Consider the following 18,883-nt stretch of genomic DNA (forward strand, 5'->3'; position numbering starts at 1 on the left):
TGCGTATCCAGCGGGCCCAGTTGGGTGTACGCACGACCGCATCCCGGACAAATGTAGCTAAAGAAGGCATGGAGGATAGAGTGTTCGAAGCCGTTCAGAGACAAAGGACGTGGCAGTCGTCCATTTTCAGCAATGTGCCTATGTCTGTAGGATGCCAAGATGTGCGCTGTCCTGCTAAGATGTAATAACGGTGCGCCTTGCGGGCGGTGCATGAAAGCAATGTTTGCGGTGATAGCTTGGAGTAGTGTTAAATCGCTCCGACGACGGATGGAACGTTCATCAATCGGATCTTGTTCGTCTCCCAACAATGGCTCGCCCCAGGGAGGCAAGGGTCTTCGTTGATCAACGCGGTACATTGCTGCGCTCAACCGCGTCGCCGCTTCCGTTCGGCCACAGCAGCAGTGCTGATAGCAATCTCGCCAGTCCAACGTTAGCTTTTCAAACGAGCGATTCCTGCTAAATCCCTCTTGAAATAACTGCACCTCATCCGCCGCGGCACAGTTCCACGCCACTTTGTGGATGATGGCGCACTGCTTCATATGTGTCCAGGCTGCGCTTGCGCCTGGGCCGTCAGGACCCGGTACTAGGCATCATCAGATCCTGTAGTTCAAGTCTGGGTGAGAGGTGGCCTTACGTGCATCTCCCCCAAAATTGTCGCCCACAATTGTAATTGCGGCCATCATTCATAAAAGCTATAAAACTCTGACTGAAACCTCTGATCGCATTATAACCATTGATTGAAGCCTGGAAAGCAGTTGACAGGACGTTTAATGCGATGTTTATCATCTATCGAAACCTGATCTTTCTCGCCATGCTGCTGGGCCGCTCTCGCCATGATGGCGCTGTTTCCAGAATGTTTTGTGTGTGGGCTGGTGAAGTTCCATCTATTAGGGAAAGTGTCGTTGCAGATTTGGGGGGTACGAGAAATTAGACCATGAAGTGGAGCAGAAGGATCCTGAAGAGGGTTGGTAGAGGGGAACTTGAAGTTGGTTTGTTTTGACAAGAAAACTGGCGAGCAAAGAAACAACCGGCTTGTCTCACATGTCGGCGGTGCCTACTGGTGAGGTAGCACATGAGACAGCTGTAAAGTGGTGGCTAGATGACCGTCAGCAGGTAATTACGGAGTATGTAATGGACCTAGGATTGGACCTGGCGTAGCACGAGACTGTGCTCTCATAAGTCATATTATGATGAGTATCTAAAAAAGAGGTAGTCTAGTATGTATTGAGGTATCCGGCAAGCGCTATGAAACAAGTAGAGTTTACTTATTACTGCCAACCAACGAAGGAAACAATCTGAAGTCGAAGAGTTTAACCGGCACTGTTAAAAACTCCACGACCTCGATCTTGACGGCCTCCCTCTACGCGAGTTGGACTGCTCCGAGATATTCCTCTCTGGCTTGTGCCACCCTGCAGGCTTTCAGGGCCTCCACCTTGCGTCGTAGTTGCAGTTCGAGCCAAGTCTCTGTGACATTCCTCTCGGCCACTGGGATCTTGGATTTGGCCGCTCAAGCAACCGAATGACCTCCGGCTCGTGTCTCCAGGGGCTGCCCCTCCACGCTCTACAATTGGCTGGCGGCGTATACCTATGCGACCTCCTCCATTTGAGTTCCTAGGTCGATCTGAGCTCAGACGGTGTTCCTCTGGCCCATCCTTGTTTAGAGCCATACCTCCAAAGCATTTGGAGAGTCCACCTCCAGCAGACCATGCTGTGTCGAGGTTGGTGTTTCGGGGACCACCGCTTCCACTACGAAGCCTAGCTGCGCCGTCTTCACTTCCACGTGGATTTTCAACGCCCTCTCTTGCAGCCACATTGGGAGTCGCTTCTCTACCCAAGAGTGCAGCTGCGCCCTGGGCTGGGGAGGGCATTGCGGGGTGTGGTATTCTTTTCGTCTCGCCCTTCACAGCTGGGCTTTCAAAGCATGTGGACAAAGCACGCCTTGCTGCTGCTGCCCTTCCCCGGGTTGCTGCTTGCTGAGGTGTGCTTGCGGGAGCTGGATTGGGATCTTTCATATTGTCCGGATTCCCACACCTCTGCCAATTTCCGCCCTGGACACGACAGCGAAACCATCGTTCCACCCGTGCTGGGTTGCGCAGGTGGACTTTGACTTCCTCTATTTGTAGATCGGACTGGTTGTAAGGGTAACGTGCTGTCCTTGGGGGAGCATCACCTTCCAATAAGATAGGACCACGGGGAGGCAAGTGTCCACCCTCTCGCACACGGGTAACCGCCGCACTTAACCGCCCTACCTCCAACTCGCCCCCGTACCGCTCCATGAAGTATCTTTGTGCTGCACGGATCGTCTTTCGGAACTGTGAATCGCTGAGGGCTCCACGCTCGAATAGCAACATCTCATAATCAGTAGCATCATTGTGAGCCACCTTTGCCACCGTACGATCTCTGTATGGAGTTTTGAGGCACCTCACCACAGGCCCGTTGGCTGTTGTACAGGTTAGATATTTCGTGCATCGTGAGAGGCATAGACATACTACAGCCCCCATAAAGAAGAGTCTCTGCGTCGTCCTCCCATGGATCCCATGTAAAGTCCACCATAGTCAATCTGAATAAGCAATGTTTGGTATTATTAAGAAACCGAGGAAACACAATGAGAGAATAGACTTGGACTACCTCTTCGTCTTTATACATTTAACCTTATTGTCGAAGGCTAAAACCTCATGACGATGCCTGCTAGCAATAGTTTCAAACCTGCAGCGTTTGGCAGAAACAGCTAGACGGTTTTTTTTAGTCAAGTATGGTTTTGGTGGTAGGAACCTAAAGAAGGAAGTGTACGTAGTACAATAGTCATGATACCAGGGGAGCCTGAGTATTACAGGAACGGCAAAGGAATGTGAGTGCCAGTGCAGATGCGAAGAAAAAGTCGTAGGGTAACTGAATAGCATACAAGAGTGCCCCTATATAGGCATCTCTGAAGGAAAGTCCAAGTATGCTTTTACCACAAGCATAAGATTTCATGGTTCAAGGAAGACCACTATCCTTCGGGAGACCATCAAGGGGATCTTTGGCGTGCACGCGGTTTCCGCTTGTGAGACACTTCAAGTTTGGGCATTTTAGTCAGAGGATGAAGAGGGCGAGTTGGATTGAAACAACCTTGAAGTCAACTGCAGTGCGGTACTAGTATGTGCATCACTGCCAAAGACGACCATGTCAACCCCCTTGGCTTGGTGGACACCCGAAGTAGATCCGAGATCAGGATCAACTTAGGACGTTACGTAGTAATGCTAGATTCCGAAACTACAAATAGGACCGAGCTGGGAAATTCCTCACCATTGCCGCAGAAAATAAAGCGTCTGCAAGCGGAAGAAGAAGCCGTAACAGGAACACGTTAGGTAAAATATTTCAAGAATTTGCTCCTTCTGAGCAAGTATTGTTGTACAATTGTGCTTTCAAAACCCAGAGGATCACATGGAAAATGACCGGGGGGGAAGAGAAAGAGACAGCGGAGAGAGTAACCTCAGCAACCATCCTCTGGCTACTTTTCACGCTCTTGCTAAATCCATTACCGGAATATGAAAGCAGTAGAATCTGACCTTCTCCTCGCCGACCATGATAAGCGACCATGATACGTGCTATGACACGAGCTCAGAACTCGCATGGCTGGTACCACTAGGCAATTTATATGCTCTCTCCCCTCAGGCGACCCAATCCGAGTCCTGAAAACCAGAATCTCCAAGCTGATAGTAGCTGTTGGAACTGCTCGGGAAAGTAGGTCTTGAGCTCGCAGTAGTCTTCAGGTCGACTCCATTCGCATGACGGCTCTCAGCCCCACTGGCCTCACTGGTATCGTTCTCTTTGCCTATGGGCGGTTTCGATGCCTTCTTCTTATCGCGCTTGGAGACAGTAGTCCAGGAATCTTCACTTTCCTGAATCAGGCGCATCTGATCTTCCTCAACTGGTAGGCCTTTTGCCCAGTCACTGCCAGTCTTTTCGGAGCCGGCAGGTCCTTCAGCAATTCTTGCATCGACGGTCTCTTCTGCCGCCCCCGTTCTACCGTTATCTGTGGAGATTTTGCGGTCTGTGACCGAGCCGAGGGGCGCTGTATCCATCCCATGCGTCACAGAAGTGGCTGATCCATGCTGGGGTTCAAAGGTATCTAACAGCGACAGTGAGCTAGCAGAGGGCGCCGCCATAGATTCCGCAGGAGGCTCAGCCGGGCCTGAGAACCAGACGTTCTGGGCTGGCGGCTTGAAGGCCGACGTCCTCGTCTGTGCCGAAGTGCCTTCAGCCATTCTAGCCCCCCGGATCTGCTTCTCCAACAACCTCTGTCTCTGCCTCTCAGCCTCCTCGACCTGCGCTCGATGGGCTTCTCGTTTGATTCGTTGCTGTCGCTGTTTTTTCGTCTCTGCCGGCTCAAATGTCCTTTTGGACTGCTTCGCTTTAGCTTTAGGGACAGGGTTTGCTGGCTCCGTCAATCGTAAGACCGATGGCCCAGCACTTGCGTGCCCGAGCATGTCGGAAATGTCGCCTGAGTTTGAGGTGGCCACTGTGGAAGTAGCCAGCAACGGGGGTGAAGCGACCGGTGATAGGTCATCATCAGCATCAGCTCCAGTCGTCGAAGACGCTCCTGTAGATAGGGAGGGTGATTCTGTGTCATTGCTGGTTCGAAGACTCCCTTTGTTCTGGGCCCCACGCTCCCTCTTATTCATGCCTGGCTTGTCCGAACCGGCTGGTTGTGTGCCCACTCTTGCACTCACCATCTCCCTGGCAAATTCTGTGTTTTTGCGGATATCTTCATCCTTCGGTGACGTCAAAGCTGTCTGTTTTGGAACTCCACCAGTACTCGACGAGAAGGCAACTTCAAGGCCACTCTGTGGAGGAGTAGCAATCTTTCTCTTCCTGCTCACACTGCTTCCAGCTGAATGCAGTTGATGAGGAGCATTAGTCTCATTTGTCAAGCTGTCAGTGCCTCCACGTTTACCCTTTGCTTTTGACTTGCGCGTACTAGCTCCGGATGCTTGGTGTGAGCTTTCTGGTGAAAGCTTCTGTGAGTTAATCTTATCGAACAAGTTTGGTCGCCCAGCGTAATGCCAACTTAGGAACCCCAGCACAGCTAGGAAGATTGCCCATGACATGTAGGCGTTCATCTTGGCTTGGGCGTGGCAGACGCGTGGTACCTGGATAATGACGGGACGTCAGTGGCAGAGCTAATGGCTGCGTTTCCGCTGACTCGGTTTTTGGTCGTGATGAAGCGGCAAGATGCTTGGATTCGAGCGTTAACCAGGTACAGAACACGAGGAAAGGTCTAATGCCCTTGTGCCATCAGTTGGGATCGGGTACGAGCAAGGGGCACTGCAAGACGAGGGAGTATGCGAGGGAACTTCACCTGTGCGCAAGAATACCAATGAATCGAACAGCCAACAAGTGGGAGCTGAACGATGTTTGGTTCGGCAAAGAAGTAGAGGGAATAACCAATGGAGAGGTTTGACGTTCTGAAATGCTGCAGTGGACAATCCACAGGATGGTGTAGCACTTCCCCTTTAATTTACCGGTTGACTGCGCGGAGAAGACGCAGGAGCCATGAGGGATAGACAGCTTGGTTAGAGGTCAGAATAGGTTCACAAACACTGTATGATAATAATGGCAGAATCATCAAGTAATATTGTGCGAGGGAGCATGGATGGGAAAGCCAAGTTCGCAACGTCTAATGCATACAACGGAGTACAGGGTTGCTAACATAAGTAGTGATCGGGCTTAGCATCTGCTTCTGCTGATTTTGGCTTCGAGCTATCAAAATGTTATGTAGGTTTACTGCATACATACTCTTCCACAAGCCTCTCATATTGCCGTAAGGCTCTTGTACCACTATCAGAAATGGGGGAAAGAATTCTTGTCTGCTAATTTCCGTCATTGCCAGTCCTTTTGCTCCTCCACTCTAGACGTGGTTACAATTCTCTCGTGGAGTTTCGTCGTCCTCAATAACTACTATTACGGACCATACCCCTGGCCATACTTAGACATTCTTACCAATATGGCACAACAGCAGCAGCTGAGTCACAAAGATGCGGCTCTGTTCAGGCAGATTGTGCGCCACTTCGAGAACAAGCAGTACAAGAAAGGCAAGTTTCGTTTGCACATCCTTGTGATCCGGCTGACCGGTTCAAAGGCCTGAAAGCTGCAGAGCAGGTATTGCGAAAGAATCCGAATCATGCCGATACTCAGGCCATGAAAGCCCTTATCATTAGCAACCAGGGGCAACAGAAGGAGGCATTTGCGCTGGCGAAGACGGCTCTGAACAACAACATGAAATCACACGTTTGCTGGCACGTTTACGGGTTACTCTACCGCGCAGAGAAGAACTTCGACGAATCAATCAAAGCCTACAAGTTCGCTTTAAGACTGGATCCCGAATCGGCACCTATACAACGAGACCTAGCCCACTTGCAGATTCAGATGCGTGATTTCCAAGGCTACATTCAAAGTCGAAGAAACATGTTACAGCAGAAGCCCGTGTTCCGTCAGAATTGGACCGCATTGGCTGTTGCGCATCATCTAGCAGGGAACTTGGAGGACGCCGAGAACGTGTTAACGACTTATGAGGATACACTCAAACAGAAACCAACCAGAGCAGACATGGAACATTGGGAGGCTATCCTGTATAAGAACTATATCATAGCCGAAAGTGGAGATTACGAAAAGGCTCTTGAGCACCTTGATGCAGTCGGAAAGAAAAGCCCGGATGTCCTAGGCGTCATGGAAATGAGAGCGGACTACTTACTGAAGCTTGGGAGGAAGGCCGATGCCGCCGATGCCTATGCTGCTCTGCTTGACCGAAACCCGGATGATTCGGCATACTACGACAGGCTGATATCGGCGAAGGGTTTTGCGGCGGGAGATGAAGCAGCGATGAAGGAGATCTATAAGATATGGTCCACAAAGTTTCCCAGATCCGATGTCCCTCAGAGGAGGCCACTGGACTTTCTCAGCGGAGATGCATTTCGAGATGCAGCCGATTCATATCTTCAACGTATGCTCCGTAAAGGAGTTCCATCAACCTTTGCCAATATTAAACATCTTTACTTGGACCGATCCAAGCTTGAAATCATTCAGGATTTGGTAGAGCGATACCTTAAGGAAGACGTGCAACCACAGATGAATGGATCTGCGGAATCATCCCCCGACGATGAGGCGTCGCGGTTTCACTGCTCAGCGCTGTATTTCCTCGCTCAACATCACAACTTCCACATGAGTCGAGATCTCTCAAAAGCACTGAAGTACATTGATGAGGCATTACAGATCGATCAGAAGTCAGTCGATTTTCACCAAACCAAAGCGAGAACATTGAAATATCTTGGCGCAATACCAGAGGCAATGGAAATAGTGGAAAAGGCAAGATCATTGGATGAAAGGGACAGGGCCATCAACACGAAATGCGCCAAATACCAGCTGCGGAACGACCAAAATGAGAAGGCGCTTGATACGATGAGCAAATTCACAAGGAACGAGACTGCTGGAGGACCGCTGGGAGATCTACACGATATGCAATGCATCTGGTACTTGACAGAGGATGGACAATCCTACCTCCGTCAGCGAAGGCTTGGTCTTGCTCTAAAGCGATTTCATGCGGCGTTCAACGTTTTCGACATCTGGCAGGAGGATCAGTTTGACTTTCACAATTTCTCACTAAGGAAGGGCATGATCCGGGCATACATAGACATGTTAAGATGGGAGGACCGTTTGAGGGATCACCCGTTCTATACTAAGGTTGCTGTTTCTGCTGTTTCTGCTTATATCTTGCTGCATGATAGTCCTGATTTGGTGCATGGGCCAATACCAAACGGTGTTAATGGAGTTGGCCAAGACGCTCAAGCAAATGCGGCAGAGAGGAAGAAAGCGGTGAAGAAAGCCAAGAAAGAACAACAAAAGCTGGAGAAGGTAGAAGCCGACAAGAAGGAAGCCCTGAGGACGAGCAAGAGTGCTGCAAAAGCCACGGATGGCGAGGTCCAAAAGGATGATCCAGATCCATTTGGCAAGGCCTTGGTGGAGACAAAGGAGCCACTGCAAGACGCCATGAAGTTCTTGACCCCGCTGCTCGATCTCAATCCGGGAAGCATTAATGCACAATGCGTGGGGTTCGAGGTTTACATTCGCCGCCGTGAGTTTCTTGCGCACCGTCTCTTCAGGCACTCAGCACTAAGTCTTGAATAGGAAAATATCTTCTTGCGTTGAAGTGCCTTCTTGCCCTCCATGCCATCGATCCCCAAAATCCAACACTTCATGTTCAGTCATATAACCTCAGAAAGATACTCAACGATGCAAATGGTGCTTCATCAAAGCTTGCACAGATCATTTCTACCGAAGGAAAGACGTTATTGCCCGAGGATAACAAGCTGGTCGAATGGAACAACAACTTTCTAAATCATCATAGATCGAGTACCTCTCATATTCAAGCCGGACTTCGTGTGCGTGCCTTAATCGGCAAGGAAGCGAAGGCAACAAATGAGAAGGATCTTTTGGAAGCTTTGTTACTCGACACGACCTCGATGGAGGAGGCTAGTACCGGACTTGAGCTGCTAAATGAATGGGGCAGCTCTAAGGAAGTCAAGGAGAGGTACAGGAGCAGTGCCGCTGAGCGATGGAGCAGGGCGTCAATCTTCCAGGCCAAGCAGATAGAGACACAATAGACCTTCTTGTTCTCTACACGTATGGGGCCTGTGGTTACGAGTTAGTAAGTATTTCTGATAGCCTTCCGCAGATGAAGCTGGTGAAATGAGGCGACGTTCAGGGTATTATGCTTCATCCCAGGTAGGAGTGGTCCCTGTGCCAGCCTCCATATTCAGGTAAGTTCACATTGAATTGCGACCCAAGAGATAAATGATGCGACGTGTCACAATGCTTGTTGCTCGTGTCGGTGTATCTCTATGCTCCCTAAGCTGTCCCTAAAGGTGCTCACCACCCGGCCACAACTGCTGCCAAGACAAAGGGATGAGTCAGCACACAAGGGAGACCACCAAGACTAATATAGCACTAGTGTCAACCCGCCCGGAGCGTGATTCCGTGAACGCGACTTGTTAGTGAGGGATGGTTAAAGTCCATCCTGTGCATGTGAGAACCGCAGCTAACACTGGGACTCTCTTAACGTCAGCCACCTGCTCACAAACTCAGAAGGAAAACCTAGACCACCCTGGAATGTGTTGCTACTGCTATTGCACCTGAAACATCAGATCCCATTCTATCGTATGCTGCCTGAGCCATTTGGATACCCCCCTTCCAGATGGCCCCGCGAAAGCGTGGTCGGGATGAGATGGAGTCTTCCGAGCCTCCCAAAGAGATCAGCCTCTTGAGCAAACTACGCAACATGTGGGAGTTTGCCTGCGTCATGCAATACATCTTCACCTTTGGCAAGGCAGTGAAAATTGATGAAGATTTTGTTATCGAGGTACTTGCTTCCACTTCCTGTCAGACCCCCAAGTTTTTGGCTTCCAAGCTCAGTCAGCTTGTTCAAAGCTATGATGACTGATTTAATGGTCAGGACTTCGAAACCGAATGCCTGAAATCCGGCCCCTCGGAGAAGCTCGAAGAAATTGGCTTGACGTTACTGAAATGGATCTCGTCACATCGTGGCCTCACGTTCGTCATGTCCGTGCGGGTGTTGCGCTCTGCCACTAACACATTCCTAGACACGAAAACTGGGATGAATATACTCGACGACAATATGTCGCCAAAGCACCGCATCTGAACCCTTACGGCACGGAAGAACAACCAAGAACATTCCGTTGCTTCGACATTTTCCAAAAGATACGAGTGTTACACCAGCTGACAGTCTGGACGTTCTGGAATCCTGATCGCCTGAGAGAGCGAATGCCCGAACAGAAAGAGGCAGACCAAACTCTATGGGCTCGTATTGCCTGACCCGTATCCTTAATCCATGCTAACTCTACCGCAGCGTATCGAAGAGCTTGGCTGGGATCGCCAAGAGCGCTCTTACTTCGTTTTAGACGATAGTCGCCTTTACCGGCGGACGGAGCCTCCACTACCGGGCGCGTGGAAAGCAAAGCCCAAGTCCAATACTCTCAAAGCGCAAGCTGCTCGGCGCCGTGCCAGCAAACGGAGAAGGATTGAAGGATCAGAAACACCAGAGATGAAGGATGGAGATGGGAGTGTTGTCGCCGACTCCCAGTCTGCGGAACACTTGATGAACGGTGATCAGCAGGTAGACACTTTGGGCGGATATAAGTGGGAATGTGTGGCAGTCAGCAGTGAACAATATCAGGGTTTTCTGAGAACCATTGAGAAAAGCCGAGATCCCAACGAGAAAGATTTGAGTTTAAGTATCATCGAGCACGTCCTGCCTGTCGTTGAGAAAGCCGAAGAGTCGCAGAGACGCAAAATGGAGAGGAAGCAGAAGGAGCTACTAAATGCTCAAAAACTTAGTGGCGCAAAGCGTTCTAGTCGGCTGGCTGACAAACAAGAGCGTGACCGGCAGGAACGCGAGGCTGTTGAGGCTGCTGAGAAGCATGCTGCGGACCTCGCTGCTGCCCATAGGGAACAAGAAAGACAAACCAAGCTCGAACAGGATCGACAATCTAGGATGATGACTAGGGAGCAGAGAATCAAAGATCGAGAGTACAAGAGATTACTACATGAGGAGGAATTGGCCAGGGTGGCTGAAGAAGCTAAGCGAGTTGAAGCAGGAGAAGCTCGTGGGTCCGAGCGACACCTCAAAGCTCAAATGGAGAAGCACAAGCGTGACCTTGAAGATCTTTGCTCAAACGAGGACTGGGTCTTTGATTGCTCAGGCTGTGGGATCCATGGCAAAAATGTGGTATGTTCTGAACCTTTCGCAACCAGATTTCTTGTTGGCTGATATGTGGCAAAAGGACGACGGTGCACACAGCGTTGCTTGTGAAAAGTGTAGCGTATGGCAGCACAGCCAGTGCTTAGGCATTCGACGCATTGAAGCCGAGAAGGATGATTTTCATTTTGTTTGCAAAGACTGCAAGCGGAAGACTGAAGACGCCAAAAGGCCAAACATCAAACTGAAATTTCGAGCTGGTCTCTCATCGTCCCCACCGCAGGCGAGAGAAAAACCTTCCACTGAAGCGCCATCTCCCACGCTGAAGTTTAGAGCTATCGAGGTACCTACACAATCGTTGCAGAATGGGAGGGCCTCCAGTCAAGGCCAAAGTACCAATGTACCGATAGATTCGTCTCGCAAAATGGCAAACGGGCCACCATCATCGCCATACCTACAGCATGCCGCTTCCAACGCGTCGAATTATCATATATCACATCAAACCTATGCTTCGCCAAATGCACGTCCACTCTCGACGTTGGCGTATCTCAGTGGTTCTCAACAACAACAGCCAACGTATCCATATCCATTAAATCCCCCGCACCATCAATCGCCTTCGCCGTCTCTGTACACAAATGGTCATGCACACAACCCCTCACAACATGTCCAAGGAGGACGACCGGCTTCGGCATATGTAAACAACAACTTCTCACCAGATAGAGTACATCACTCTCAAGATATCTCCCATCAACGAGATTTGTCCCTTACATCTACGCCACAAGTAGGATCCGTTGCCAACAAGTCGCCATATAGCACTGTCCCAAACCCAACCACTCAACACCAGGGTCGTCTGCCCTCTCCAGTGCTCAACCGCCCTTCCATGTCTCCAACCCAAGGTAACGCCGATGTGGGCCCTCTTGCTGGGATACCGCATCATTCTGCAATAGGCTCAGCAATGTCTCCGCCTCCATCTCAACTACCGATGAATCAATCCTTAAACCACTCCATTGCATTACAATACCACAATCAAGCTCAAGCCACCCCTTACACAAACGGGGTCGCCACCAACCAATCACATACAATGCACATAAACCCCACTGAGCCCCAAGCTCAACTTCAACACCAGCAGCAACATCAAAAGCTCTCTGGCCTCTCACCCACCAAACACTCTCCGACTCTGCCCGCACCATCCACCACAGCGTCGAACGATCATCCTTACGCACACCCATCTTCATCAACACCTCAAATCCCACCGGCAACCGCAGCCGCAACCGGAAGTGGCCCCCGCCGCTCCATATCTGGTGCACTCATCTTCCCACCCACAGAGATGCTACATCCGAGCCCCGAACAGTTGAGTAAGAGTCCGGTGCCTACGCCTAGCAAGGCGATGACGCCGGCTGCTGTGGGGGAGGGGGAGCTGAGACGAGTCAGTAAGGAAATTAAGGATTGGGTTGATGGTTAATGGAGAGAGCATCGAAAGGGGCGTTGAGAGGAGGTGTGTCTAGGCTAGGTATGGCGGAGAGGAGTTGATGTCTTGATCTGACAGATGACGAGGATGGCACGTTGCATCTTTTTTGGAGGAGTCTCGGGCTCCTTTCTGTGTTATCGTCGCTGTGTCCGGACGGATGTGCTCGCTTATTTTGCTCTTGTTCTCGTTCTCGTTCAGCATGGCGGAAGGAGGCATAGGGATAGCATGGTATGGTTTGACAGGCAGCGAACACAAAAGCAACTCCTTCCCCCCTTCCCCCCTTCCCCCCTTCGCCTGCGCATCTTAAAGCTCGGCGAACGACTTTTTGGCATAGCAGCAGCATTCCCTTAGGGACCTAGCAAACCTCGATGAGTGAGAAACAGTAGATAGATAGATAGACCTCGATATCTCTTGAATCAACGCTCTTCCGTAACATGCTGCGTGTGCCCTCGTTTCGCATGTCGGAATCATGCTAAATGTCAAAATCTATTTTGCGATGTATCATGGCCCAGAGTCGGTCTGCCTGGGTAGAAAGAGCGCCTGTAACTAGTAACTTATGCTTGGTCTTGAATAAGGAGAATGGGAGTGGCTTAGCTTAGCTTAACTAATAGCTAATAGCTAATATTCAGCCTTGAACTCCGTTCTGATGGATGGATGGATGGATGTAATTTACTGCTATTCACGAACCGGGGGGACGGGGCTATGTATATGAATGTCACAACTGCCATCAACGCTCAAGGCACGTTCGGCACAGTGAGGCTGTTCTACGGGGTACTTTACTGATTTTCCATCCTTTTGGGTTCCTGATATTCGGTGGTTCAGTGAAGATGAGCATGTCAGGCCGACACTCCAGCCGTTTCGTCTGACTAGGTAGAGGGGTATCCATGCATGCCCTTCTCTTTCCCGGCGAGATATCTAGACGTGACATTCCAAGGTTTGATTTCTCTTTCCAGAAGTCGATAAATAGTAGAGGCACATGGGCGAGACCAATGAGGGTTCGTTCAGTGGGGGCTTTTGATTTTGCTTTGGGAAGTGAAGAAGGAGAGTCAATCTCTTCGGTGTTGATTGGGAATGCGTCTGAGCGCTATTATCCACGCCTCCCCCCAGGGCAGAGTCTACCGCAAGTTTCAGTGTGATCTGAGATATGAAACGGTAGCTGCAAAATAAAATTTGATAGCTATTGAGGCCGAAAATGAGGAGATCGAGAAAGAAGTGTATGTGTGTAAGAAACGTTTGGTGGGCATGTGCGTCTAGAACTTTCGGATTGAGGTTGTAGACAAAAAGAATCCGCATAGCCACCATGATATTAGGAGATCCTCAACGTTTTCATGGGGTGAGGAATATTTAAAGATCGAGAATATCCGTTGTAATAGGTCCGGTGGATACCTGGACCAATGCCGCGAATCAACTCTGTTCTGTGGAGGGAACTGGCTGTTTCAACTCTGCACAAGCGCCCGGGGTGGTGCTGACACTGTACAATATCCCTTTTCGGTATGCACTAATTTTGACTTTCTGGCCCCATGATTGACCGTAGGATGAATGCCGTTGAATTTGTCACGACCAGCGCTTGTTCTGGGGGCGGATGTAGGTTTGGAGCAGACTATTTCCCAGTGCACCAGGCTTACTTCTAATCGTAGAAGCTTGCATTGAGATCATTTTCCGCTGCGATACCACCCTTCTTTCTGCATCTCGAGGCAGGACTTCGCGGAATGGGTCTCGGGTTGTGCAACCACCGGGCGTTTGTGGGGAGGCTAAGAGCGAGGGCACCTGGGGCGTCTAAGGAGTGTTACACATAGACAGGTGTAGAAGTTCGGCCTTCCAAACTTTGTACGATTTAGTTGCGGAGAAGCTTCGATCGAGATCCGTGTGAGGTAATCGCAACCTGGACCAAAGCATCTTAGTCCAACCGTGCTGTGTACGTGACTTACTTTGCCCTAGAACGATGGCTCGAACCCCGGCACATGGCTGAACCCGGCTGGACTTTTTTGTCACCACTTGAGATCAGTTACTGTGACGGTTGTGCTAAGTCCTGCAAGCCTTGATCAGTAGGTGGCTCCACGGCCGTGACTTTTGTGGAACTCTGCTCTCAACTGGACTGGCATCTCCCGGCCGTCGAGTAGAGACATCAATTCATGGAAAAGGGACTGAGCCAACAGGAAAGTGCACATGGTATTGTAGCCGCTATGGTTATCGATCAGGCACACAAAACAAGATTTGTCATATGGGGACGGTGGTTTTGTAGTGATAGCTCCAGGCAAAAGCAGGAGTAGCTAACATGACAGCTGTTAGATGCTCATCACAAATTTATGCATTTGAATAAAGAACGAAATGATCAAATTCGAAACGACCAAACCAATAAGAGCAGCAGCTACTGAGTGAACCCTACCGTACTTAGCGTTTGGCTCGGCATGTTGTTCGAGTAGTAAGCTGCTCCCAGATTTCGGACATCCAGGCTCCGAGTAAGGGTACCATTCAGTTTAACATAGCAGGCCGTTGCATCTATCTCTTGCCTTCGTACCATCATAGTGACCGCCATCAACAATGGTACCGAGAGTTGGTGTGTGGGTGTGGGGATGAAATAACGAAGATCTGGGGTGAGACGTGCAAGCTCCAACTCTGTTGCCTACAAATAACCATCTTATGTGGGGTTCAAGCGTTGTGAACCAGGCACAAGTTGTGGCTGCTCTCGGCGCACCTCCGCATCTTGCTGAATCAGGTCATCTTCGATCTACAGGTCAGACATCGTGTAGCTCAGGCCTTTCGTCCGGCTCAGCCATGGGATAGATATGAGAAGTACACAATGTCAGTATAGGCCACGTGTTGTCCTCATTGACTTGCGCCTTTCTACCCTGGAGATATCATGGACATTGCAAGTGTGGTTGAGTTTAAGGGACCCTGCAGGCATGCGTCCAGCCAATCGGTGAGCAGCCGGCTGAAACCAGCCGCTAGCGTCATGATGATTGGTGGTTTAGCCGCAAGAAGCATGGCGCCGCCTGTCAAACAGCGCCTTCCGCTTCCGGGCATTCCTCCTGGAATCACACCCACATTCCCCTAAAAATACGCCCTGAAAGTGATGAACATTGAAGATTAATGATCAGTACTCGGTCTATAAATATATAACTCGCCCCTATGTGCATACAATAATGGGCAGATCGGGGGGGACGGAGAGTTCTCTGGGTGGCGGTGAGGACAGGCCTCGGGATGTAACAAACGTGCCTGCCGAACCCACTCCACGCATGGAGATCATGCTTGTAGCCTAGATGAGGTTCATGCTATCGAGCTGGAAAGCAAGCTAGCATTGCTCTAACCGCAAGGCCACGGCAAGCTCCCGCTGACACCTGTCGCGGTTTATCAATGTGGCGGTCGGTCATAGTTCCTGCTGACGGCCAGCGCGGGCAAGGCTCTTCAATTTGCAGCTCATAAATAGGCTCATGACCTTGTGATATATTTCGGGCAAGGCTTGCCATTTCAGGGGGAGTCTGCTGGAATGTGGCAACCCCTGGCCGGCTTCGCATTTTCTGGACGCTTTGGCCCTCAATGGCCGCTCCTCATGGTGGGTGAAGGTCAATTTAGCCGCACTCATGCGCTGCGGCTGTGGCTTTGAGACCCTGCAGAATCCTGGTTCCCTCTTCTGGTTTGACAGAGGCCTGCTCAGACATGAGTACAGAAATGAGTAAAACCTTGAACCAGTGGGGCCAGGGATACAGCCTCCATGATCTGTCACTGGTGTCATGTCAGAGTGGAGAACATGTAATATGACAGCGAAAATTAGCCTTGGAGGACGAGCAAAGCCTTCCCGGTCATGAACAGAGGGCGATCCAAGATTAGTGCTTAGGACCATGACATATATTCTTGCCGGTATGAAGCGCGTAACGCTTCTCAATGCTGAAAGCAGGTTTATAAGGAAGTCATGGATTGACTCGTTTGATGGTCTAGCCGTGTGAACATGCCGCATCCGGCCATCTGTATCCGAGAGCATCAACATCCTCAGCAACACTGCACCCAGAATAAACCTGTGACTTGACTTAACAGGCGAATGGGTTTCCTGCAGACAACTTATGTTCCAAGACAAAGAAGTTGTCGTCGTCCTTCATCCACCTTCGTCGGAAGCATCTTCCCACCACAAAGATCCCAGACAAAAAGCCTCCACAATTTGCCATCAAGCATCGATCAAGCTCAGTCAAGGAGCCGTACCTAGTGAAATCTCCCATTTTGAGACCGTCTCAGATTCAAGCAGATTACAGCAGTGATCCGCTTCTGAGCCCAGGCCAAGACACACTGCTGGTGCGGGTATCTGCAACTATTCATCCTGGGCTCTCCGACATCTTGCGGCCTTACCTACCAAACAACGGTGTTCTTCCATTATCCAACAAGAAACAACGGGCTCCAGATGTTGACAACGATTGCTTTGTAGCAGACTCTCGGAACAAAAAGCTTTTCTAAAACACCTTCATCAGCGCTCGCCTTAGTGACAAGGTCCCGTCATTTGCCATTGGCTCTAGCTCCGGCGGACGGTCAACAACAGCGCCATAGCCAACAGTTCAACTGACCAGGGCTGCCGTTACATCTTGTGTACATCAAACAAAGGTGTGCTGCTCTGCATTGAATCGCGGCCTTCCCGGATTGTCCTGTGTCGCCTTTCACTAGCAGCTTTGGGTCAGTCCGCAGATAGCCTTGCCGCGGCATGAGCAACGCATAAATCAGCAGCCAGAGAGGAAAGCGAGAATCATAACGACAACAAATTGCCCAATCTAGCAACAAAGGAAACACTGTTACTCTAAAATAGAGAGCACGAACAAAAACGGAGCCAACTAAGAAAGTAACCATTCATCCTCTTTACCTGTAGAATCATCGACATGAGTGGTACACCAACTGCTGTGAAGCAGCAGCCACCATCGCCACCTCAATCCATTGATGGGGAATTCGACTTGAGCGCTGTTCAGCAACATATAGCTGCGCTTGAACAACAGGCAGTGCAGCCGCAGATCAACACTATTGGCCTGGCTGAACAACCAATAGTGAGTGAAGAAGACTTCTCTTCCCAAATTGAATCGACAGCTAATGCTGATAGGATCAATATGGAGACCCCTCCGACTATCAGATTGCTAGCAACCACGTGTATTACCCTTCACAACCTGTAAGGATCAAGCATAGACGCTGGACTAAGGACCACACGCTGACTCGATTTTTAGGGTTTTCATCAAGCGAACCATCCTGCAACACCTCCAATCACAGGGTACGACAGTGTCATGCGAACAAGAAGCGGTCGATCATTGGGATCTCCCCTGACAAGCACAAATCCTGAAACGAGTCGCAGATCCAGATCGCCTCGGCCCAAAGCAAAGCGACCTCCACGGAATGCTAAAACAAATCGGGCTGTAACATTGGAGGAGCCACTGAGCATAATGACCAAGAATTGGGCGGTTCCTCTTGCAGACATCGAAGCCAAGGTCCATCGACCAGCAGAGCAACGACAAGCAGAAGTCAACAATAAGAAAAACAATGGTAAAGTGCCAAGGCCAATGAATTCCTTTATGCTGTATCGGTCAGCCTACGCAGAACGCGTCAAGGAATATTGCAAGGAAGGCAACCACCAGGTCATTTCGCAGATCACTGGCGCTAGCTGGTCGATGGAGCCTCATGAGGTCAAAGAACTCTATGAGAAGTATGCAGACATAGACAGGCAGAATCATTCCAAGGCTCATCCTGATTATAAGTTTGCACCGAACAAGAACGGACCAGCAAGCAGAAAAAGGAAGGGTCGCGACGATGAAGTCGACTCGATCGACTGGGAAGACCAAGACTATGAAGCAAGCAGTGGCCACAGTAAGCGTACCCGGTATGGCCAGAGCGTGGAAAGCCGCAGTCATTCGTCGACCCCGTTCGAGCCCATGAGACAGCAAAACTACGCTGCGGTACCAGTAAGCCGTTATGCAAATCCATCTTCGTACCATGCAACAAATCCGCGAAGCATGCCTCCAGCTTATCCTCTCGACATTAACGACCAGTATTACGAACAGTGGGCCACTCCGTACACCAGCAATGTTGAGGACGTTCATGTACGCAGAGTCAACCAACCTGGCGCAATCTCATATACTTCGATAGATGATCAATCGTTAGTCGGTCTTCCTCAGGGTGGGCTCCCCAGCCAGATCCAGCCAGATCCAGGATATGGCGTGCCACAGCCAATGCACATGGATCCCTTAGATCCGCGTCTGGAGCACTATGGCGCACAAGACTCTTATACGCAGTATGAACCGGTGGATCTGGCACATCGTCTCGAGCCACAGTATGATTACGGCCAGGATGATATCTTCGGAGCCACGACATATGCTTATTCAGAAGCAAGTCGTCATCCAGGAATGGCAACTTTGACGTCTCCTCGAGGGCCGTGGGATCACCCTCTACCAGGTTCTGATTTTGACGAGGAAATAGGGAAGTTCCCGTAACAAGGAAGCCCAAGGCTCTTCATTTGCTCGGAAACAAGGTGACGTATCGAGGTGTCCGGGAAAGCTCATTCGATAATAGTGGTGTTCCACCTGTTGCAAACTTCGAAGCTCCAAGGGGCCTCTCCAAAGCGTGGTTTCCTCGACTGCATTGATGCCCTTTATTCCTGCATAGGGCTGGTGTCTGATTTTGAAGGAAGCAACTCCCTATTCGGAGGG

At 50.3% G+C, this 18,883-nt stretch overlaps 6 protein-coding genes across 6 annotated transcripts in view; 3 read left to right on the forward strand and 3 right to left on the reverse strand.

Moving 5' to 3' along the window:
• Positions 1 to 70, reverse strand: part of EPUS_01424 (uncharacterized protein) — a gene marked incomplete at both ends in the record, with an annotated part of 791 nt that extends 721 nt beyond the window's left edge. The window contains one exon of the mRNA XM_007788367.1: positions 1 to 70. This exon is cut by the window's left edge and continues 236 nt beyond it. Within this exon, the coding sequence (XP_007786557.1) occupies positions 1 to 70 (70 nt within the window).
• Positions 71 to 1,310: 1,240 nt separating this feature from the next.
• EPUS_01425 (uncharacterized protein) lies at positions 1,311 to 2,553 on the reverse strand (the record flags this gene model as incomplete). The annotated part of the gene is made up of 2 exons (XM_007788368.1): positions 1,311 to 2,440; positions 2,490 to 2,553. The coding sequence occupies 2 exons, from the start codon at positions 2,551 to 2,553 to the stop codon at positions 1,311 to 1,313; spliced, it is 1,194 nt and encodes a 397-aa protein (XP_007786558.1).
• A 1,097-nt stretch (positions 2,554 to 3,650) lies between these two features.
• Positions 3,651 to 5,102, reverse strand: EPUS_01426 (uncharacterized protein; the record flags this gene model as incomplete). The annotated part of the gene is made up of 1 exon (XM_007788369.1): positions 3,651 to 5,102. One exon carries the CDS (start codon positions 5,100 to 5,102, stop codon positions 3,651 to 3,653), a length of 1,452 nt encoding a protein of 483 aa, XP_007786559.1.
• Positions 5,103 to 5,986: 884 nt separating this feature from the next.
• On the forward strand, positions 5,987 to 8,639 carry EPUS_01427 (uncharacterized protein; the record flags this gene model as incomplete). The annotated part of the gene is made up of 3 exons (XM_007788370.1): positions 5,987 to 6,083; positions 6,122 to 8,110; positions 8,164 to 8,639. The coding sequence occupies 3 exons, from the start codon at positions 5,987 to 5,989 to the stop codon at positions 8,637 to 8,639; spliced, it is 2,562 nt and encodes an 853-aa protein (XP_007786560.1).
• A 590-nt stretch (positions 8,640 to 9,229) lies between these two features.
• On the forward strand, positions 9,230 to 12,212 carry EPUS_01428 (uncharacterized protein; the record flags this gene model as incomplete). The annotated part of the gene is made up of 5 exons (XM_007788371.1): positions 9,230 to 9,394; positions 9,488 to 9,585; positions 9,636 to 9,777; positions 9,902 to 10,780; positions 10,836 to 12,212. The coding sequence occupies 5 exons, from the start codon at positions 9,230 to 9,232 to the stop codon at positions 12,210 to 12,212; spliced, it is 2,661 nt and encodes an 886-aa protein (XP_007786561.1).
• Positions 12,213 to 17,074: 4,862 nt separating this feature from the next.
• On the forward strand, positions 17,075 to 18,667 carry EPUS_01429 (uncharacterized protein; the record flags this gene model as incomplete). The annotated part of the gene is made up of 3 exons (XM_007788372.1): positions 17,075 to 17,236; positions 17,290 to 17,355; positions 17,411 to 18,667. The coding sequence occupies 3 exons, from the start codon at positions 17,075 to 17,077 to the stop codon at positions 18,665 to 18,667; spliced, it is 1,485 nt and encodes a 494-aa protein (XP_007786562.1).
• Positions 18,668 to 18,883: the final 216 nt, after the last annotated feature.

Source organism: Endocarpon pusillum (genome assembly GCF_000464535.1).
Source record: "Endocarpon pusillum Z07020 unplaced genomic scaffold C716229, whole genome shotgun sequence".
NCBI lineage: Eukaryota > Fungi > Ascomycota > Eurotiomycetes > Verrucariales > Verrucariaceae > Endocarpon > Endocarpon pusillum.